We start from the raw sequence: 24,483 nt of genomic DNA, 5'->3' as shown, positions 1-24,483 counted from the left end.
ATTTTTTGTCAAAGCTACCATTCTTAAGGAGCAGTCCATTCCTGTTCTCTTAAAAAGGGCATTTTTGGCATGTTCGTGTGTGAGAAATAGAGTTCCAAGTGTCATCTGCAGGGAAATCTCTCAATAATGCTAAAATGACATAAGATATTTCTAATTTATTTACAAGAAGAAAATAAAAGGTTTCATTTTTACTATCTTTAAGAAAAAATATCATTGTTGCATAAGAAAAAAAGTAAAATAAAAAAATAACATTTTTTTCTTATCACACAATCCTAGAGCTATAAGGACCTGAAGGTGGGCCACTAGTTCAGGGCTAGCTTGAATACTTCTGTTCTTAAGATCTCCATGACAAACTGTGGGGTGAAAAGGCCTCCAAGAGTAAAACACAGTCTCTTTTTTTTTTTCTAGTGTGTAATTAATGCTGAAATGATGGCAATTTGTATTATCTTCTCCAAAGAGAATTTAAACTAATCATATACATCTTATTTTAACCCCTCATTCCCTCCAATAAGAAATTTTTTAGAATTTGCTTTTTACTCCTATATGTTTTCTTTCTTTTCTTTTTTATTTTAATATATTTATTGGAAAAACTTAATTACAAAAATATATCTTGACATAAAAACATTCCATACATGGTGTACAACCAGTGGTTTACAATATCATCATATAGTTGTATATTCATTGCCATGATCATTTTTTGAACATAAATTTACCTCTTGAACAGTCTTAAACTTTGGTATTCCATCCATAATAAAAGGATACCATCAAAAAAGGCAGGAAATGTTTTAGGTATTTTGTGTTAAATTAATAATTGTGGGCCTGAGATGACTCAATCACAATTAAAAATGAAAAATGAATTTGAAGCAAAGCAATCAGAGATACTCTCCACAATATTCTGATAAGCATGATTAGCATCTCACTCATTAAATCTCTAAAATAAAATTGTAATTGGTAAAAAAAAAAAAAAGATAAGTACAGACAATTAGATAAGGAAACAAAATAAATTAAGAATATTCATCTGGGAACAGTGTATGCGTTTTAAGTGTTAAAACTCAAGATTCATTCTAATCATTATACATTATATTTTTTAATTTAGTAAATAAGGAGGAAATTTTTTCTCTGTGAGATGAATATGGACAAATGCTCAAAAATGAAGCACAGATCAAGTAAACTAGAGAAACCAAAAGAAACCCAAAATAAAGAATAAAATGTAAAATAAAATAAAAACCAATTGTGTCATAAAAAGAGAACTGAGATGAAAAGTCCTTCACTTTCATTCACTGAGAATAAAATTACAGAGAAGTTCTAACTAAACTTTGGGGTATGTTGTAAAATAGAAGTAATAAATAATAGCTAGCTTCTCCTATGCATCTCTCTCGTGTGCAAGGTGCTTTATAAACAGTAGTAATTTTCAAGGCAACCTTGCAATGGAAGGTATTATTTTCTCATTTTAAGGGAGAATAAGCTTTAGCTCAAAAAAATGCTTGTCCTGAGTCACATAACTAGTAAGTGGCACAGCAAAGAATATTAGCAAAGATTTTAAATAGTTATAGGAAACACTAGTATCAGTTCTTGATTTTTGTCAAGAAGGTAATTACTTGCATGATAGACCTATGAGGACAAATAATGTCAAATAAACAAATCTAGAGATTTTATTCCAAAGGATTATTACAGAGTTTGGATGGAGACTATTGCAAAAGGGAGAAAATTCAGACCATAGACTCTGTGTCTCTAGGGTTAAGGGAAAAAAGGAGTTTTTATAGGGAGGAGTAGACAAAGCTAAAAATAACTGGATTTGGGAAAAGGATGAAAAGTGGTGATCTGAAGGGACTGCAAATCAGGAAATGTTTTATCCTGAGATCAGCCCTATTCTAAGGGGGGACTATTAAGGAGCCTGCTGGTTTTAGGCTGAGCGGGTGAAAGGCCAAGGAATTGGGGGAAGGAATGAATTTTTCCTCTGTAGGGCTTTTAAAAAGGGAATTTAGGTTACAAGTTTACAGTTCTAAGGCCATAAAAAAATGTCCAACTAAGACATCCAGGGAAAGATACCTTAATTCAAGAAAGGCCAATCTGTGAAGGCACATGGCTAGTGTCTGCTGGTCCTTTGGCTTCTGATTTCAAACAGCTTCCCCAGGGGTGTTTTCTTTCTGCATCTCCAAATACCTCTGTCGGTGTCAGTTCTGAAACTGCTCTCCAGGCATTTGAGAGAAGGAACAAATTTAATCAAAGTTTGGTTAACAAGCATTTTGTTACAGTGGACTGGGGGGACAAGCAGTTCGGCTAACCATATATGAGGCAAAGAATATAAACTTGGAGGGTCTATCTTATTTGGATATGTGCAAGGATGTTTCTTTGTAGCAAGTGGTTTTCTGGAACACAAAGTATGGCAGGATTTCTTTAACCATACCTGTTTTCCAGGGTCACAGAGTTTGGGTAAAGTTTAACATTCTCAGTAATGGATAGCAGCACCACTCCTAAGAGATGAAATTTCTACCATGAAAATTTCATGATAGTACCAAAAGACTCTTCTGGAGCCCTCTTTAAAAATGGAACTGTGGATGAAGTAGTAGTTCATTAGCAAAGACCAAAGCCCTAAAAGTACTTCCCTGTCTTTTTAAAGATATGACACTCATATAAAAAGATATTTGTATGAGCTTTTTTCTTTTTATTTCTTTTTCTGAACTGATGGAAATGTTCTAAGAAATGATCATGGTGATGAATATCCAACTATGTGATGATACTGTGAGCCACTGATTATACATCATGTATGGAATATTCATATGTTAAGAATGTTCTTGTTCGTATGTATTAAAAAAATTTTTTTTAATTAAAAAAAAGGATATTTGTGCCAGACCCGTAAGTATATGGATGAGATTTCTCAAAGCCAAAGTGATTAGGATAGAGGCTTGGATACCTCAAGGTCCCTCCTTAAATCTCCAAGGGTAGATATTACCACAGTCTCTGCACTCCCAGGCATTTATTTATTGCTTAGAGTTTGGGAAGCTCTTCCCTAAAGAAATGGAAGACTTTGGACTCCTACAGGGCACGGTGAGGCTCAAACAAAGGAAGAGGAGAAAAAGAGTGAGTAAGCACAGAACAAACTACTTATACCTCAGTTTTACCTGCTGTAGGAAAGTATAAAATGTACTGTCCTTATGAATAATTTCAGATATGTGTGTAAGGGGATCTACCCAGAACAATGCCCGGGTCATAATAGGGCTTCAAAAATGATAGCTATTATTGTCATCATCAAAATTGCTATCTACAGGTTATCATAAATTGATACTTTAGATTACTTTTTGATGTTCTGTCTCCATTGAAAACAAGCATTGTGAATTGCCCTAATTAAATAAATTTTTTTCTTTTTTTTTTCAAGGTAATCCCGGACAAAAAGGCCAGAAGGGAGAAAAAGGGAGTGGAAGCATGCTAAGTAAGTGTATTGTTTCTTGTTTTCTGCATGTGTGTCTATAGACTTTGCAGCTGTAATACCTGCATCAATGATAATAGGAGCTGGACAGATGTTGGGAATTTCAGCATAGATCCAATAGAGATTCTATGAAAGCAAGTCACAGTTTTCTCCAAGATAAAGTATGCTAATTGAAGTAAAACAAATAGATTAAATTATACAGTGTTTGAATCTTATTGTTCATTTGTATTTTGTTTTTGTGATGAGCACTATTTTCTAAAAATTCCACATAGAAATTTGTTCAATTTTCAAACCAATTTCTATCCACTGAAGGAAAATCAAGCCTATGAATAGAAACAATTACATTCTCCTTACCTACTAACTGATCTAACTGAAACTTTATATATAACAATTTGGCTAGCATAGGCTCCCTGCTTCCAGATTAATTCACTGACAGCTGGGTTTGGTTTTGTTTTACTAAAAACTTGGAAACATGTTATTTTACATGCTTGAGCTCCAGAACTCTGCATCAGAAGAGATTTAAAAGGATCTTTACAGATGGACTGCTGACCTCATCTTGGCATTTGGAGAATCTGTAAATTGGGATTTAAAAGTTAAATGGTAGATGAGATGTCTTCGTTGAGTCAGCCATAAATCAATTATTATATATTTATGCCAAATCCTCTGTGATATATTGGTAGAATTATGAAGGGGAATAAAGAATCCTCACTTGACTTCTCAGAATCAAAGGGCTCCTCCTCTGTGTTCCCAACAGGAGAGATATGCAATGTGTGCATGTGTCTGTGGGAATATCTGATACAAACACACAGCAATCATAATCTTTACCCTCAGGGGTCTATGCCAGGCAGACTATGGTAAATGCTTAGATGTAACAAATTATTATTTTTTTATAGCTAAGAGTTTTTAGTTTGAGATCATTTTTTATATAATAGAATATCAATTTATGTGCCTTATCAAAAATAATAGTTTTTATCTAATACTATGTATTTGGTGCTACATTTACACACTTCTTTTTCAGTTTTGTTCTACTTCTAGCTCTCTCTTCCCTATCTTTATCTCTATCTTTATTTCATCTTGTTCTTCTTCATCTCATTTTCTCCTTTTTCTACAGCTTTTTCTGAGCTTAATAACATTGATTTAGGTCAAGTTGGACAGAGAAGAAAAATACTTTATATCATATATAATCATCTCTACAACATGTCCATCTTTTTCCTTGATTAATTTAACAATATGACAGTCATGTCAGTACACATAGCTCTATCTCTTTTCTCTTATTGGGTATACTTTATTCCATTACATAACTATAATTATCTATAATTACTATAATTATCATAATATAGGCATGCAATTCCTTAGTCTAAAGAACATTTAGTGGTTTTTATTTGCCTTGATTTGGCTTTAACAAGCAATGCAATATTCAACATTCCCATACATGATCTTTTGGGAATTTCTTGACAGAGAACTTAGGAGTAGAATTAAAGGTTCAGATGTTATACGCATTTTATAATTTGATAGCTTCTTCCAAATGGCTCCAAAAAGGGTGTATCAACTTATTATGTATGAAAGTGCCAGATTCTCCACACCTTCAATTAATTCTATGTGAAAATTTATATTAATATATATGTCTTATGTGTTTGAGGAATAGTTTAAGTATAATAAAAATAATCATTGACTTCCTCTTTTATATCATGTGTCAGGACCAGTACAGCTCCCTGATCATATTAGGGCAGGGCCCTTTTAAGATCAGTCGGGTTGGGCAGGACACCCTCTGCTACCATCTCAGTAAAAAGCCCTTCACCTCTGGACAAGTCATCAGCACAAGTGATTTCCAAGATCCTTTGTGGCTCCTCCAACCAACTGACCCTGGTTCCCGTGTCTGTCCTGGTTTCTGCATGGCTTCTTCTCCTGGTCTTTGGTGGTATTTGAGCCTCTTCTCCCATGTTCATATCTCTCCCGGCTCCAGTACTCCATCACCACCATTGCCCAGCATTCCTGCCCTGGACGCCTTAATGTACTGACTGGCCAGCTTCTCTAGCCAGTCCTCAGATGCTAGGCCAGGAACCCTAACGTGCGGGGTTCTCAGAGAAATCTCATGGGTACTGATTACATGTGGATTCTTTATATTTCAAAATATTATTCTTAACCAGGGATAGGAGTAACATAGAATATTCATCATTCAATCAGCATTAAGTCCATTGTACATTTCTTAGAGCTGGACATATAACAACTAATAATATATATATTATTAGATATATATATATCATCTTCTGTCTTATGGAGATGTTGCCATGAGAAACATTGTCAAGTAAACAGGCAAATAATTCCATGAGCAGAGCTAGACTGGAGGAAGAACAGGGTTCTATAAGAATTCAAAAGAGATTCCAATTTTTTAATTCATTAGAATTTTAAAACAAGTTCATTGATTTGATTTGTTTAGTTTACCTCCCTGTCTTCGAATTCTCCAAGTTATAACATACTTTTTTCAAGTGGTAAAATGAGGAAAAAGTGAAATTTGGGAAGTTTATTCAATAATTTGAACAAAACCAAAACTTTTTTCCTTAAATTACCCAGATATTCTAAGCAAAATCATTTTGATTATGAAAAAATATGCTGATAATTTTTTATTCTACAAAACTCCTTGTATTTTATGCTTTATATCACTAGTATAGATTCTGGAGAAGAATATTTCAATAGAACTGGAGATATTTTGTATAGGTAAAGAAATAGATGAAAATAGGGAAGCAAAGACAGACTGAAAAAAAAGGAGAGAGAAAAGCCAAGGGATTCCATATTATTCCATGACTTTCTATTGATTAACAGACCAAAATTTCACAATTGTCTGTTCCTTCCCTTCTTAACCCATAATCTCAGTGTTATGGGTTACACCATTAATATTCTACTATCATTCTTAAGTGTATCTGATGTATTTGTATGTGTATCTTACCATTTTCTTCTTTCTGTAAAATGGACATCTTAAAACCTACCTCACAGGGTTGTTGTGAGGGTCAAATAAGTTATTGTGTATGAAGACACTGTAAAATCATAAAGCGCTGTGAACATAAGGAATAATTTATAATGTCCTTTCTGTACTAGAGCTGCTAAATCTGCACTGATACAATGCAGACTTTTAAATATGTAATCAGAATAGAAGTAGAGTAAAATTAAAATGTGAGAAACCAAATAAATGTCACAGACAAAAAGAGAGATGCTATAGATTTTACATCCCATAGCTAGCTAGCCAGATATAAATACAGACACATGGATAGATACATAGATAAAAATTTTACATTAGATAGAGCAATACCAGCATGACCAGAACACAGATCAATGGGCAGAAGAGCATAACTTATAAATAAAAAGAATGATAGAACAGAGTGTAGTCAGAGGCCAGAAGTCATCAGTAGAGGTCAGAACAAAATTTAAAACAAGAGTCCAGACTTTGGAGGACAAAGCTTCAACAAGAGTTGAGGCAAACTGCTGTCAATGCTGCTCTCAATCTGTGCCCACGTGACACCAAGGTCTCCAGGAAAACAAAGGGAAAGAAATCAGCAATCAACCCAAGAGTCCTCAACATTAGCAACTTGGCTAGACTGAAAGGTTAGATATCATTTGGGTCTCTTTTTCCATGTTTTAATTTAATGTGATTTCTTATCCCAATCCTTACAATTGCTTTGGTCAGGTAGAGAGTGGGAAAACCTCTTTTGCCAACAAGCATTGGTTCATGTTGGCCCCAGGATGGGCCTCGTTTAGCGGTGCTTGGAGGCAATTCCAGGTGATTCAGTTCACTCAGACTAAAAATAAAGTGTTAAATGTGTGAAACAGTAATGAGAACTTTGCAAATTAGGGGGAGAAGGACTTCCCTTCTGTCTTTAGACAAAAGCGATGCAGTATTACCAATTCAAATACCCAATGCACAAATTATACCAACCTTTATTATGTGTCATGAAGGAACAACAAAAGTCTGCATCAAGCTCTCCCATTTGTCACAATGGTTTGTCTGCTGGGTTCTTACCTTAACTTATAAAGGCAAGTATTTTAAGGAACTTAAGGAATTCCTACCATGCAATTAAACAACTGTGCATACTGCTCTGTCCTAAATGTTGCAATTATTACTGGTTTGTTGCTATGCTTTTTTTTTTCCCGTGCTTTGCTCCTGCCCAGAGAGGCTGTATAACAAGAGTATATTTTGAATTTCATACATTAATTTAAAAAATCAGTTTTCATTCATTTGATATCTACTGAGGATTCAGCTCAGTCTTAAATGAATTCTGATCTTTCCCAAAACATTCAATTGATCAAAATAAAGCCTTCTTCCCCAATCAGTAAAGATGATAATAATTAATAGTTATCAAACACTCCCAATATGCCAGGCGTGCTTTATACATTATCTCACCTAATCCTCAAAAGAAACTTTGAGGTAAGTTCTGTTATTATCCCCATTTTATAGGCTGGAAACTGAGAATTACTGCTAATAAGTGCAAGAGCAGAAGTCAAACCAGGTCTGTTTGTCCCCAAAGTTTTTGTTTGTAACTTTGACTCAAATCAAGACACCCATACTTCTTTATGATGGTTTATAATGAGCAGTTTGGTTTCCTAGGATGGGTTTAATTTGAAGACCCTGGGGGCGATAAAAATTCTTACAGTATGATTTCCATTAGGTCAAATTCCAAAAAGCATTCTCAATCTTTGTTTACTTTACCACCTTCACTTACTGCTCTAGGTTTTGGCTCCAGTCTCTCCTGCAAGTATATTACTCAAAAACATTCTTTCTGGAATGTTCACAAAGCCTCCATTATCACTAATGAGAATTACTTATGTGCAGCAGAGGAAGAAGTTACCTGTTAATATTCTATCTTTATTTCAGTAACTTGCTTGGTTTTCACATTTTTCAATGTAATTTGGCAACTTTAATGTCTCTTTTATGATGTCTCTTCTTAATTCCACACTGTACTTTTCTCTGGAGCAGCAGTTAGCAGAAAAGAGTATACAGAAAAGAGGAAGCAGTGATATAGCTAAGTAACGCAGATAAACACTGTTCATTCGTGACAGTTATGCGGTATTTAAAGCCTTCTGTGATTTCACAAACTTGCTAAAAACACAGTGTTCCTTCAATTAAGCAATAAATGTTTTCCTAGTGTGTATAACTAGTCTTTTTTATTTTTGTAAGTTGAAATACAGATTTAAATCAGTAATGGATCAGGCAGTTAACACACATGTTCCGTCTAGGCCTTATCCCAGCTGACTCTTACAGCCCAACTCTCACCAAGATCAGCCAGAAGAGACCAATTCAATAAAACACCAGCCAGGGAGATGTTCCAAGATGGCAGCTTAGCAAGGTGTGGGATTTAGTTCATCCTCCAGAGCAGCTAGTAAATAGACAGGAGCAGTATAGAACAACTGCTGGGGCCACATCAGTGACCAGACACACAGTGTACCCTAGTCTGGATAAGCTGGACCAGCTATGATCTCATAATGAAATGTGAGTCCCTGAAGGGGCGGAGGCCGGCACCCCTCCCCACAAGCAGGTTCCCAGAGGGGAAAGGAAAGAGCCTTTACTAGCAGCAGGGGCTGAGTTCAAGCAAGCTACATTGTGGAATTAACAAATTCTGACTACTCAAAATAGGCTCCCAGTTCACATAAACCTGGAATAAGAGCTAAAGTTACTAGTTTTTGCCCTGGCGCACAGAGAGGGCAGGGCTGATGGGGGCGGGGGGGGGGCAAAAAAAAGATTTTTGTGGACTGGACAGCACAAAATACCTGAAAAGGTCTGGACCCTAAAATAAGGTGGGGGGGGCACATAGGACAGGGAGATATGTACAGCAACGTACCAACTTAACCTCTTGATTAACAAACTTGAGGAATGGGGGTCCTGTGCTGATAAGGATTTTTTTTTTTTTTGCTTTGTTTCTAATGCTTAAAGGCTCATTAGATACAACTGCAAGGCAGCTTGCAACAATTAACTGAAGCAAGTAAAGCCAGCATACAACCTCACCCATACCCCCAGCAGGGAAAGTCTGCTGAAGAGGATTTGTGACCAAGAGATTGGCTCTGCAAGAAATACTGAAGGGAGCACTAGAGATAGATATGAAAAGGCAGGAAAGAGGAATGTGGAGAAGAATGCAGAAATGAAGACTATCAGTAAAGGTAAAAAGAAGAAAAAATTAGATATGACATAAAATCCAAAAGACAAATGGTAGAAGAAAATACTGCCCTTACAGTAATAACAGTAAATGTTAATGGATTAAATTTCCCAATCAAAAGACATAGACTGGCAGAACGGATTAAAATACATGACCCATTATATGCTATCTACAAGAGATGCATTTTAGACACAAGGACAAACAGGTTGAATGTGAAAGGTTGGGAAAAAATATTTCATGCAAACAACAATCAGAAAAGAGCAAGAGTAGCTATACTAATATCCAACAAATTAGACTTCAAATGTAAAACAATTAAAAGAGACAAAAAGGACATTATGTACTAATAAAAGGAACAATTCAACAAGAAGACATAACAATCATAAATAGTTATGCACCGAGCCAGAGTGCTCCAAAATACATGAGGCAAACACTGAAAAGAGAAATGGACACATCTACCATATTAATTGTAGACTTCAATTCCCCACTCTCATCAATGGACAGACCAGCTAGACAGAGGATCAATAAAAGCACCAGCCAGGTCTCTCAAGCCAGAAAAATCTGAAATTCACCCAATTATGTGCAGAGACCTAGCACACCACTGATCTTTCCTCCACACCCTCTGCTGACCCAGTGGGCTTCCCTAGCCTTCAGAGAACTGGATCCTGGCTTCCTATTCTGCAGTAAAAAATTTAGGCTTTTTCTCAGACAAGATCTTTTACTTTGTTCAAATTAAAGCATCTCCTGAGTACAGGTTCATAACATACCAGGGCGTCTGTGAAAACACACTGCCTACAAAGTGAATCTAAGACTAGTTCCCTAGAAGCACACAGTTAGCTTATTTATACTTGGATTGTCCAAGAAATCCCTCCATTATGGCTTAACCTGCAGACTTTTAACCCTCTGCTTACCCTGAAATCTCATCTTGCTAGATCCACTTCAATGTAAAATGCAGTGAGTCCCAGAAAACTTTCAGTTGGTCATCATTACAGGTAGCTAAAGGAATTCTAATGTAGGTTCTAAAGTAAAATGAAAAGCACGCTTCTTCCTAACAATCATTTATGTAATTCTGAATTTTCATTTTCCAGAAATGTTAAAAGACAGATAAATCCCTATAACTGAATAAAAATATTTAGCTCCTGTATATAATATTTCACAATGCCACGATTCATAGCATATTCATATTTGCCCCTATTTATGACTAACTATTCTACCTCAAAACCTCTTATGCCCTGAATCCTATTATATTCCCACTTTGTCCTTTTACTCATTACAACACCTGCACCCAGAAACACCTGCCCTAAATTCTGTAACATTCTCACTTTGACCTTTTACCCATTATACCACCTGTACCCAAAAACACTTTCTACTCCAAAAGAACATGAAGTATATTAATCACAATAAATTATTATTAATGTACTGAGGTAAGTGTGATTTTTAAATAAGAATCTTCTACACCTTGGAAGCAGGTATTTCAGTAACAAAGTGATCATCCTGGCAAAAAAGAGGTTTTTGATGTGATGAAATCACCACATTATCAGTGTGGCTGCTTAATTTCCATTAATAAATTAAAGGAAAAGCTTGCATTACAATTTCTATTTTCATTTGTAAATAATCAAGAGTATGAAATAAAAGTGAAAAAAGCAAAAGGGAAGGTGTGAAGGATTTATGAAACTACCCATGTGAAGACTCGTGTCTAAATTTTTTCAGTAACAAGGCTGGCACTGTTTCACAGTGAGCAAGATGCTGCCTCAGTTTTTGCCTGTCAATCTACTTTTAAAGGGCCTGAATCTTACCATTAAAAAAAAGAATTTTTTTGAGGCATTTAAGTATTTTTTTCTAGCTGTGAAGGAAATTCCACTTTTGTTTCTTGCCAACATTGTAGTTTCATGTTTCAGTGATGTTCTTCACATTATGATGTATCGTGAAATTGAGAGAAGTTATGCAGTTTAAGTAGACAATAATCAATAGTAATGAGATCAATGAGAAAAGAAATGACCCAAGGAATCTTTTTTTTTTTTGAGTGGAACATAAAATATTTTAATTATTGGAGTAAATAATCTGTTTCATTGTCTTTTGCATCACAAAATTGTTTCGCTCATTTATTCACTCGTTCATATTCATAGTTCATTGTCTCAGCATTGACAGTGCATTAGGCACTGTATTAGGTCTTGGTAAGGCACAAGTTAACTCAGAAATTCTCCTCTCAAGAAATCTAATGGGAGAGACAGGCAATAAAATAAGGATTTCAACAGAGCATAATTATGAACAGTAATATAAAATTTGTACCTTGTTTATCTTCATCCATTTAAATTAAATTTCAGGGTCAGGACTTCTTAGAGGAAGTGACATTTTGCTGAGTAATGAGCAAGTCTGGTGCAAGAAATCACTTTTTAACAGTCTTTGTCAAATAACCACAACTGATGTGTTTTTAAAGTGAGAAGTTACAGAAGCTTGCTTAGTCAAGGTATATTTATTGGTTCATATCACTGAGGATTCCAAGAGATAGTCTTTACTTGAAGAATAGCAGGATCCAGGAGTTCAGAGACATTTAGAATTCTCTCTTTATGACTTTTTAAAATAATGTCTTTTTATTAGAGAAGTCATAGGGTTACAAAATATCCATGTAGAAAATACAGTTTCTGTACACCCCTACATGCACTTTTCCCTATCAACACTGTGCATTAGTGTGTTACCTTTGTTACAACTGATGAAAGAATATTATTACAATTGTACTATAGTTCATAGTCTACATGGACCTGGACATTGTATAATTCTATGATTTTTTTCCTTAAAATTTTATTTTAGCAGCATATATGCAACATAAAATTTCTCCTTTAACCACATTCAAATAAACAATTCAGTGGTGTTAATTATGTTCATAATGTTGTGTGCTATCATCACCAACAACCATTACCAAAAGTTTTCCATTACCCCAAACAGAAATTGTGTGCCATTAAGTATTACTTCCCCATTCCCCATCTTCAATCCAACCCCTAGTGACTTGCATTCTAGTTTCTGACTCTATAGATTTGCTTCTTCAAATCATTTCTTATTAGTGAGATCATACAATATTTGTCCTTTCGTTTCTGCCTTATGTCATACAGCATGAACTCCATACCTTCTAATGTTTGAATAATATTCCATTGTATGTGTATATTTCATATTGTTTATCCATTCATCTGTTGATGTACACTTGGTTGCTTCCATCTTTTGTCAATTGTGAATAATCCTGCTATACGTATGAGTTAAGTCCTTGCTTTGATACCTTTGGTTATAGACCAAGAAATGTGGTTGCTAGGTCTTATGGTATCCTATATTTACCTTTCTGGGGAACCACTAAACCATTTTCCAAAGCAGCTATACCATTTACATTTCCACCAACAATGAATGAGTGCTTCTGTAGATTCACATCCTCTCCAATACTTATTTTCCATTTTTTTAATAGTAAGCACTCTAGTGGATGTGAAATGGCATTGCATTTTGGTTCTGATTTGCATTTCCCTAGTGGCTAATAATATTGTGAATCTTTTCATGGCAATTCACACATATTCTTTGGAGACATGTTTCTTCAAGTTTTTGCCCATTTTTAAATTGGGATGTTGGTCTTTGTGCTATTGAATTGTAGAATTTATTTATATATTCTGGATTTTAAGCATTTTGGATGTGATACCAAATATTTTCTCCATTCTATAAGTTGTACTTTTACTTACATGATGAAGTCCTTTCATGAACAAAAGTTATTACTTTTGATGAAGTCCCATTTATCTATCTTTTGTTTTGTTGGTCATACTTTCCGTTTAAAGGCTAAGAAGTCATTGTCTAACACAATGTTCTGATAATTCTTCTCTATGTTTTCTTCTAGGAGTTTTATAGTTTCATGTCTTATATTGAGGTCTTTGATTCATTTTAAGTCAACTTTTTATATGGTGTGAGGTACAGATGCACTTTATTCTTTGGCATATGTATATATAGTTTCCCAGCACCATTTCTTTTCTCATTGAATGGACGTGGCACCCTTGCCAAAAAGCAATTGGTCACTGATGGGAAGGTCTATTTCTGAACTTTCAGTTTAATTCTACTGATTTATATGTCTGTCCTTGTGCCAATAACATGCTATTTTGATTTCTGTAGCTTTTTAATTTTACATTAGGAAATGTGATTCCTCCAACTATGTTCTTTTTATATATCATCTTGGCTATATGGTGACCATTATCTTTCCATATGAATGAGATGACTGGCTTTTCCAATTCTGCAAAGAAGGCCATTGGAATTTTTCTTTTTTTTTGTATGCTGTATGGTGGGGTCACATTTGATTCTTTTTCCGTGTGAGTGTCCTGTTATTGCAGCACCATTTGTTGAATTTTGTTTGTTAGTTTGTTTTGGTTGGTTTCTTTGTTTGGAAAGTGCATGAGCCAGAAATCAAACCCGATCTCCCACATGGCAGGCAAGAATTCTATCACCAACTACCCTCACATGCCCCAACAGAATTTTTTTTATTATAATTAATTTTTTTTATTTTTTTTAAATATCACAACAAACAAACAATTCTTAACTTATGATCATTCCACTCTCTATATATAATCAGTAATTCACAATATCATCACATAATTGCATATTCATCATCATGATCATTTCTTAGAACATTTGTATCAACTCAGAAAAAAGGAATAAAAAGACAACAGAAAAAATTTCATACATACCATACCCCTTACCCCTCCCTTTCATTGATCACTAGCATTTCAATCTACTAAATTTATTTTAACATTTGTTCCCTCTATTATTTATTTTTAATTTGTATGTTTTACTTGTCTGTCAAGCAGATAGATAAAAGGAGCATCAGACACAAGGTTTGCACAAGCACACAGTCACACTGAGAAAGCTATATCATTATACAATCATCTTCAGGAAACATGGCTACTGGAACACAGCTCTACATTTTCAGGCAGTTCCTTCCAGCCTCTTCATTTTGCCTTAACTAAACAGGTGATATCTATTTAATGTGTAAGAATAACCTCCAGGATAACTGCTCGACTCTGTTTGGAATCTCTCAGCCATTGACACTTTATTTTGTCTCATTTCACTCTTCCCCCTTTTGGTTGAAAGGCTTTCTCAATCCCTTGATGCTGAGTCTCAGCTCATTCTAGGATTTCTGTCCCACATTGCCAGGAAGGTCCACACCCCTGGAAGTATGTCCCACGTAGACAGGAGAAGGGCAGTGATTTGCTTATTGCATTCACTGGAGAGAGGTCATATCTGAGCAACAAAAGAGGTTCTCTTGGGGATGACTCTTAGGCCTAATTTTAAGTAGGCTTGACCTATCCTTTATTGGGTTAAGTTTCATAGGCACAAACCCCAAGATTTGGGGCTCAGTCTATTGATTTGGTTGTCCCCACTACTTGTGAGAATATCAAGAATTCAACTTGGGGAAGTTGAATTTTCCCCCTTTCTCACCATTCCCCAAAGGAGACTTTGCATATACTTTTTTATCCCACGGGAATTTTTATTTGAGGTTGCATTGAACCTGTAAATTGTTTTAGGTAGAATTGACATCTTAACAATATTTAGTTTTCCAATTCATGAATATGGTTTGCCTGTTCCAGTTTGGAATGCAATATACCAGAAACAGAATGGCTTTTATAAAGGGAATTTAATGAGTTGCTAGTTTACAGTTCTAAGGCTGAGCAAATGTCCTAATTAAAGCAAGTCTATAGAAATGTCCAATCTAAGGCATCCAGAAAAAGATACCTTGATTCAAGAAAGCCGATGAAGTTCAAGGTTTCTCTCTCAAGTGGAGGGGCACATGGCAAACATGGTCAGAGTTTATATTTCTCAGCTGGAAGGGCACAGGGCAAACACAGCATCATCTGCTAGCTTCTGCTCCAGTTCCATGGGAGGCGTTTTCCTTCTTCATCTCCAAAAGTTGCTGGCTGGTGGAATCGCTACTTTGTAGTTCTGTAGCATTCTCTGTCATGCTTTATTTTGGCTCTGTCATTCCTCTTTGCTCTCTCTGAATCTCCCCTTTTCTCTGAAATGTTCCTTCTTTTATAGGATTCCAGTAAACTAATCAAGACCCACTTGGATTGGGTGGAAACACATCACCTAATTCAGCTTAACAACCACTCTTGATTGAGTCACATCTCCAGGGGGATGATCCAATTAAAGTTTCAAACATACAGTACTGAATAGGGATTAGAAGACACCACTGCTCCCACAAGGTTGATTAGGATTAAAACATGGCTTTTCTAGGGTACATACATCCTTTCAAAATGACCCATTTTCTCTTCCACTTATTTATGTCTTTGATTTATTTTAGCAATGCTTTATAAATTTCCATGTATATATTGTTTACATCCTTGGTAAAATTTATTCCTAAATAGTTGATTCTTTTAGTTGCTCTGCTGGTTCGAAACTGCTACGTACCTCCAGAAAAGCCATGTTCTTTTAATCCAGTCTAGTGGGGGGCAGACCATTTTTGGGTAGGAACCTTTCATCAAATTGTTTCCATGGAGTTGTGACTTCACCTGCACAGGGTCTTAATCTATTTACTGGAGTTCTTTAAGAGAGAGATATTTTTGAGAAAGCACAGATGCTGGAGACAGAAAATGCCCCGGGAGATGCTAAGCTAAGAGACTGAATCCAGAGCCTACGATGGAGAAGCTAAGAGAGGACCCACAAACTCTTAAGAGAGAAAAATGCCCTAGGAACAGCCAGAAGAACCCACAGGAGCTGAGAGAGCCATTTTGGCAATCAACACTGGAAAGAAGGACCAGCAAAGGTCACCATATGCCTTCCCATGTGAGAGAAAGCCCAGATGCAACTGACCTTTCTTGAGTGAAGGTAGCTTTTTGTTAATGCCTTAATTGGGACATTTCCATGGCTTTAAAACTGTAAATCTGTAATCTAATAAATCCTCTTTATAAAAGCCAATCCATTTCTGGTATATTGCATTATGACAGCTTTAGCAAACCAAACAGTTGCTATTATAAATAGAATTGTATCCTTGATTTCCTCTTCAAATTGTTGATTACTAATGTACAGAAATATTCCTGATTTTTGCATGTTGATCATGTGTGCTACCACTTTACTGAATTTATTAGCTCCAGCAGATTTGCTGAGGATTTTTCAGGATTTTTTTTATATATAGGATCATGTATCTGCAAATAGGGAAAGTTTTCCTTCTTTCTTTCCAATACGGATGCTTTTAGTTCTTTTTCTTGCCTAATTCCTCTGGTTGGAACTTCTAGTATAATGCTGAATAACAGTGATGACTGTGCACTTGCCTTGTTCCTGATCTTGAAGCAAAAGCTTTCAGTCTTTCACCATTGAGTTATGATGTTAATTATAGGATCCTCAGATAAATATTTTTTTATGTTGGAGAAATTTTTTTCTATTCCGAGTGTTTTTATCAAGACCTGGTGCTAGATTTTGTCAGATGCTTTTTCTGCATCAGTTGAGATGATCATGTGTTGTTTGTTTTTCCCCTAATTCTGTTAATGTAGTATATTAATTCTGTTAATGTAGTATATTACACTAATTTTCTTATATTGAACACTACTTGGTTATGGTGTTTAATTCTTTAATGCGTTTTTGAATTCAGTTTGCTAGTATTTTGAGAAATTTTAGCATCAATATTCATACAGAATTTTGGTCTGTAATTTTCTTTGTTTTTTTTTGTTTTTTTTTTTTTATTTATTTTTTTTTATTTTTTTTATTAATTAAAAAAAGAATTAACAAAACAATTAGAAATCATTCCAATCTACATGTACAATCAGTAATTCTTAATAACATCACATAGTTGCATATTCATCATTTCTTAGTACATTTGCATCGATTTAGAAAAAGAAATAAAAAGACAACAGAATAAGAATTAAAACAATAATAGAAAGAAAAAAAACAAAAAAAACAAAAACAAAAAAACCTATACCTCACATGCAGCTTCATTCAGTGTTTTAACATAATTGCATTACAATTGGGTAGTATTGTGCTGTCCATTTCTGAGTTTTTATATCCAGTCCCGTTGTACAGTCTGTATCCCTTCATCTCCAATTATCCCTTCTCTCTTTTTTTTTTTTTTAATTAACGGAAAAAAAGAAATTAACCCAACATTTAGAGATCATACCATTCTACACATGCAATCATTAATTCTTAACATCATCACATAGATGCATGATCATCATTTCTTAGTACATTTGCATTGGTTTAGAAGAACTAGCAACATAACCGAAAAAGATATAGAATGTTAATATAGAGAAAAAAATAAAAGTAATAATAGTAAAATCAAAACAAAACAAAAGAAAACAAAACAAAAACCTATAGCTCAGATGCAGCTTCATTCAGTGTTTTAACATGATTACTTTACAATTAGGTATTATTGTGCTGTCCATTTTTTGAGTTTTTGTATCTAGTCCTGTTGCACAGTCTGTATCCCTTCAGCTTCAATTACCCATTGTCTTACCCTGTTTCTAACTCCTGCTGAACTCTGTTACCAATGACATATTTCAAGTTTATTCTCGAATATCCGTTCACATCAGTGGGACCATACAGTATTTGTCCTTTAGTTTTTGGCTGGATTCACTCAGCATAATATTCTCTAGGTCCATCCATGTTATTACATGGTTCATAAGTTTATCTTGTCTTAAAGCTGCATAGTATTCCATCGTATGTATATACCACAGTTTGTTTAGCCACTCTTCTGTTGATAGAGATTTTGGCTGTTTCCATCTCTTTGCAATTGTAAATAATGCTGCTATAAACATTGGTGTGCAAATGTCCGTTTGTGTCTTTGCCCTTAAGTCCTTTGAGTAGATACCTAGCAATGGTATTGCTGGGTCGTATGGCAGTTCTATATTCAGCTTTTTGAGGAACCGCCAAACTGCCTTCCACAGTGGTTGCACCCTTTGACATTCCCACCAACAGTGGATAAGTGTGCCTCTTTCTCCGCATCCTCTCCAGCACTTGTCATTTTCTGTTTTGTTGATAATGGCCATTCTGGTGGGTGTGAGATGATATCTCATTGTGGTTTTGATTTGCATTTTTCTAATGGCCAGGGACATTGAGCATCTCTTCATGTGCCTCTTGGCCATCCGTATTTCCTCTTCTGAGAGGTGTCTGTTCAAGTCTTTTTCCCATTTTGTAATTGGGTTGGCTGTCTTTTTGTTGTTGAGATGAACAATCTCTTTATAAATACTGGATACTAGACCTTTATCTGATATATCATTTCCAAATATTGTCTCCCATTGTGAAGGCTGTCTTTCTACTTTCTTGATGAAGTTCTTTGATGCACAAAAGTGTTTAATTTTGAGGAGTTCCCATTTATTTATTTCCTTCTTCAGTGCTCTTGCTTTAGGTTTAAGGTCCATAAAACCGCCTCCAGTTGTAAGATCCATAAGATATCTCCCAACATTTTCCTCTAACTGTTTTATGGTCTTAGACCTAATGTTTAGATCTTTGATCCATTTTGAGTTAACTTTTGTATAGGGTGTGAGAGATGGGTCTTCTTTCATTCTTTTGCATATGGATATCCAGTTCTCTAGGCACCATTTATTGAAGAGACTGCTCTGTCCCAGGTGAGTTGGCTTGACTGCCTTATCAAAGATCAAATGTCCATAGATGAGAGGGTCTATATCTGAGCACTCTATTCGATTCCATTGGTCGATATATCTATCTTTATGCCAATACCATGCTGTTTTGACCACTGTGGCTTCATAATATGCCTTAAAGTCAGGCAGCGCGAGACCTCCAGCTTCGTTTTTTTTCCTCAAGATGTTTTTAGCAATTCGGGGCACCCTGCCCTTCCAGATAAATTTGCTTATTGGTTTTTCTATTTCTGAAAAATAAGTTGTTGGGATTTGATTGGTATTGCATTGAATCTGTAAATCAATTTAGGTAGGATTGACATCTTAACTATATTTAGTCTTCCAATCCATGAACACGGTATGCCCTTCCATCTATTTAGGTCTTCTGTGATTTCTTTTAGCAGTTTTTTGTAGTTTTCTTTATATAGGTTTTTTGTCTCTTTAGTTAAATTTATTCCTAGGTATTTTATTCTTTTAGTTGCAATTGTAAATGGGATTCGTTTCTTGATTTCCGCCTCAGCTTGTTCATTACTAGTGTATAGAAATGCTACAGATTTTGAATGTTGATCTTGTAACCTGCTACTTTGCTGTACTCATTTATTAGCTCTAGTAGTTTTGCTGTGGATTTTTCCGGGTTTTCGACGTATAGTATCATATCGTCTGCAAACAGTGATAGTTTTACTTCTTCCTTTCCAATTTTGATGCCTTGTATTTCTTTTTCTTGTCTAATTGCTCTGGCTAGAACCTCCAACACAATGTTGAATAATAGTGGTGATAGTGGACATCCTTGTCTTGTTCCTGATCTTAGGGGGAAAGTTTTCAATTTTTCCCCATTGAGGATGATATTAGCTGTGGGTTTTTCATATATTCCCTCTATCATTTTAAGGAAGTTCCCTTGTATTCCTATCTTTTGAAGTGTTTTCAACAGGAAAGGATGTTGAATCTTGTCGAATGCCTTCTCTGCATCAATTGAGATGATCATGTGATTTTTCTGCTTTGATTTGTTGATATGGTGTATTACATTAATTGATTTTCTTATGTTGAACCATCCTTGCATACCTGGGATGAATCCTACTTGGTCATGATGTATAATTCTTTTAATGTGCTGTTGGATACGATTTGCTAGAATTTTATTGAGGATTTTTGCATCTGTATTCATTAGAGAGATTGGTCTGTAGTTTTCTTTTTTTGTAATATCTTTGCCTGGTTTTGGTATGAGGGTGATGTTGGCTTCATAGAATGAATTAGGTAGTTTTCCCTCCACTTCGATTTTTTGAAGAGTTTGAAGAGAATTGGTACTAATTCTTTCTGGAACGTTTGGTAGAATTCACATGTGAAGCCATCTGGTCCTGGACTTTTCTTTTTAGGAAGCTTTTGAATGACTAATTCAATTTCTTTACTTGTGATTGGTTTGTTGAGGTCATCTATGTCTTCTTGAATCAAAGTTGGTTGTTCATGTCTTTCCAGGAACCCGTCCATTTCCTCTAAATTGTTGTATTTATTAGCATAAAGTTGTTCATAGTATCCTGTTATTACCTCCTTTATTTCTGTGAGGTCAGTAGTTATGTCTCCTCTTCCATTTCTGATCTTATTTATTTGCATCCTCTCTCTTCTTCTTTTTGTCAATCTTGCTAAGGGCCCATCAATCTTATTGATTTTCTCATAGAACCAACTTCTGGCCTTATTGATATTCTCTATTGTTTTCATGTTTTCAATTTCATTTATTTCTGCTCTAATCTTTGTTATTTCTTTCCTTTTGCTTGCTTTGGGGTTAGCTTGCTGTTCTTTCTCCAGTTCTTCCAAATGGATAGTTAATTCCTGAATTTTTGCCTTTTCTTCTTTTCTGATATAGGCATTTAGAGCAATAAATTTCCCTCTTAGCACTGCCTTTGCTGCGTCCCATAAGTTTTGATATGTTGTGTTTTCATTTTCATTCGCCTCGAGGTATTTGCTAATTTCCCTTGCAATTTCTTCTTTGACCCAGTCGTTGTTTAGGAGTGTGTTGTTGAGCCTCCACGTATTTGTGAATTTTCTGGCACTCTGCCTATTATTGATTTCCAACATCATTCCTTTATGGTCCGAGAAAGTGTTGTGTAAGATTTCAATCTTTTTAAATTTGTTAAGACTTGCTTTGTGACCCAGCATATGGTCTATCTTTGAGAATGATCCATGAGCACTTGAGAAAAAGGTGTATCCTGCTGTTGTGGGATGTAATGTCCTATAAATGTCTATTAAGTCTAGTTCATTTATAGTATATTCAGATTCTCTATTTCTTTGTTGATCCTCTGTCTAGATGTTCTGTCCCTTGATGAGAGTGGTGAGTTGAAGTCTCCAACTATTATGGTATATGAGTCTATTTCCCTTTTCAATGTTTGCAGTATATTCCTCACGTATTTTGGGGCATTCTGATTCGGTGCGTAAATATTTATGATTGTTATGTCTTCTTGTTTAATTGTTCCTTTTATTAGTATATAGTGTCCTTCTTTGTCTCTTTTAACTGTTTTACATTTGAAGTCTAATTTGTTGGATATTAGTATAGCCACTCCTGCTCTTTTCTGGTTGTTATTTGCATGAAATATCTTTTCCCAAGCTTTCACTTTCAACCCATGTTTATCTTTGGGTCTAAGATGTGTTTCCTGTAGACAGCATATAGAAGGATCCTGTTTTTTAATCCATTCTGCCAATCTATGTCTTTTGATTGGGGAATTCAGTCCATTGACATTTAGTGTTATTACTGTTTGGATAATATTTTCCTCTAACATTTTGCCTTTTGTATTATATATATCATATCTGATTTTCCTTCTTTCTACACTCTTTTCCATATCTCTCTCTTCTGTCTTTTTGTATCTGACTCTAGTGCTCCCTTTAGTATTGCTTGCAGAGCTGGTCTTTTGGTCACAAATTCTTTCAGTGACTTTTTGTCTGAGAATGTTTTAATTTCTCCCTCATTTTTGAAGGATAATTTTGCTGGATATAGGAGTCTTGGTTGGCAGTTTTTCTCTTTTAGTATTTTAAATATATCATCCCACTGTCTTCTAGCTTCCATGGTTTCTTCTGAGAAATCTACACAAAATCTTATTGGGTTTCCCTTGTATGTAATGGATTGTTTTTCTCTTGCTGCTTTCAAGATCTTCTCTTTCTCTTTGACCTCTGACATTCTAACTAGTAAGTGTCTTGGAGAACGCCTATTTGGGTCTAATCTCTTTGGGGTGCGCTGCACTTCTTGGATCTGTAATTTTAGGTCTTTCATAAGAGTTGGGAAATTTTCAGTGATAATTTCTTCCATTAGTTTTTCTCCTCCTTTTCCCTTCTCTTCTCCTTCTGGGACACCCACAACACGTATATTTGTGCGGTTCATATTGTCCTTGAGTTCCCTGATACCCTGTTCAAATTTTTCCATTCTTTTCCCTATAGTTTCTGTTTCTTTTTGGAATTCAGATGTTCCATCCTCCAAATCACTAATTCTATCTTCTGTCTCTTTAAATCTATCATTGTAGCTATCCATTATTTTTTCTATGTTTGCTACTTTATCCTTCACTTCCATAAGTTCTGCGATTTGTTTTTTCAGTTTTTCTATTTCTTCTTTATGTTCAGCCCATGTCCTCTTCATGTCCTCCCTCAATTTATCGATTTCATTTTTGAAGAGGTTTTCCATTTCTGTTCGTATATTCAGCATTAGTTGTCTCAGCTCTTGTGTCTCATTTGAGCTATTGGTTTGTTCCTTTGACTGAGCCATATTCTCAATCTTTTGAGCGTGGACAGTTATCTTCTGCTGCTGGCGTCTGGGCATTTATTCAGATTTCTCTTGGTGTTGGACCCAGCAAGGTTGTAATATTTTTCTGTGAAATCTCTGGGTTCTGTTTTTCTTATCCTGCCCAGTAGGTGGCGCTCGTGGCACCCGTTTGTCTGCGGGTCCCACCAGTAAAAGGTGCTGTGGGACCTTAAACTTTGGAAAACTCTCACCGTCCTGGGGGTTCGCTAGCCGAAACGGCTTGAGCCGGCCCGGGGTCCGAACGCAGGGAGGGTTGCTGGTCGCCGCAGCCAGGGAAAGAGCCCGTCCGAATTTCCTAGTCGGCCCTGGGCAACAAGCGTGGCGGGAGGGCGCCAGCAGCAGCGGCCCGCCCGAGAGAGTGCACATTCCCCGGGAGTCACTGGTTTGGAAGGGGCCTCCCCCACCCGTCACCGTTCTCCGCGGCCTGGGGGTTTCCGATCCAATTCTCTCAGTTGGTCCGGGGGCTGCGCGTGGTGTGGGCGCCAGCCGTCTTTGTTTCAGGGGACCGCCTCTCCAATTCTCCCAGCCGGCCCGGGAAGGGGGAAGGGAGTAACTCCGGCCGCTTGCCACCCCGCCCGGTAAGGCCCGCGCGCCTCGGCGATCTCACCCGAGCTGCTTCTCTCAGCCAGCCAGCCGTTCCAGGATGGGGTACGCTGTCTTTTTTTTTATCTCTGTTGTGGCTTTGGGCACTTTCTGTATCGTTTCTACTCCCCTAGTAGGTGTCCTGGAGAGGAAACTAAGATCCGCGCGTCTTACTAAGCCGCCATCTTCCAGGAAGTCCCCTAATTTTCTTTTTTGTGTTATCTTTGTCTTTGATGTTAGGGTGATGCTGGCCTCCTAGACTGAGTTAGGGAGTGTTCCCTCCTCCTCAATTTCTTAGAAGTATTTGCACGGGATTGATGTTAATTCTTCTTTAAATATGTAGTTAAATTCAGTAGTGAAGCTATCTTGTTCTAGGCTTTGTTGGGAGGCTTCACTTTTTATTGGTCTGCTGAGATTTTCTATTTCTTCTTCAATAGTGTAGGTAGTTTATGTGTTTGAGGAATTTGACCATTTCATCTGGGTTATCCAATTTGTTGGCACACAGTCGTTAGCATCCTCTTATAGTCTTTTTTATTTCTGTGTGGTAGGTTATATTGACCCACTTTTATTTCTACTTTTAGTTATTTGCATCCTCTCTCCTTTTCTTTGTCAGTATAGTTAAATGTCAATTTTATTGATCTTCTCCAAAAACTAACTTTTGGTTTCATTGAGTCTTTCTATTGCTTCTATTCCCCCTTTACTTATATCAACCCTAATCTTTCTTATTTCTTTCCTCTGCTTGCTTTGTGTTTAGTTTGCTCTTCTTTCTCTAGATTCTTCTGTTTTGGGGTCGGTCTCTAATTTGAGACTTGTGTTTTTTAATGTAAGCATTTAGAGCTATAAATTCTGGTTGAGTTTACCTACTATTGATGTAGAACTGTTTATTTCTCTTTTCAAATATGTCAATACTTCCTATTAACATGACAGAGATTTTCTTGAGTGCCAGGCTGTAACAAAAACAAACCAATGCAAAAAAACACCTTTTAC

General features: G+C 36.0%; 1 protein-coding gene and 1 long non-coding RNA gene across 6 annotated transcripts in view; one reads left to right on the top strand and one right to left on the bottom strand.

Moving 5' to 3' along the window:
* LOC143669742 (uncharacterized) overlaps positions 1 to 24,483 on the bottom strand; it is a 266,208-nt gene that overhangs the window by 128,426 nt on the left and 113,299 nt on the right. The gene's annotated exons all lie outside the window — the stretch shown is intronic.
* MSR1 (macrophage scavenger receptor 1) overlaps positions 1 to 24,483 on the top strand; it is a 98,654-nt gene that overhangs the window by 44,171 nt on the left and 30,000 nt on the right. For 2 of the 3 annotated variants that reach the window (XM_077144340.1, XM_077144339.1), the window contains exon 8: positions 3,377 to 3,430. In XM_077144340.1, coding sequence (XP_077000455.1) covers positions 3,377 to 3,430 — 54 coding nt within the window. Of the gene's footprint in view, positions 1 to 3,376; positions 3,431 to 5,124; positions 7,514 to 24,483 lie in introns of those variants that run through there. The other variant, XM_077144341.1, reaches the window with a different exon arrangement.

This window comes from Tamandua tetradactyla, chromosome 26 (assembly GCF_023851605.1).
Source record: "Tamandua tetradactyla isolate mTamTet1 chromosome 26, mTamTet1.pri, whole genome shotgun sequence".
Classification (NCBI taxonomy): Eukaryota; Metazoa; Chordata; class Mammalia; order Pilosa; family Myrmecophagidae; genus Tamandua; species Tamandua tetradactyla.
This window is presented reverse-complemented; position numbering and strand designations above follow the sequence as displayed.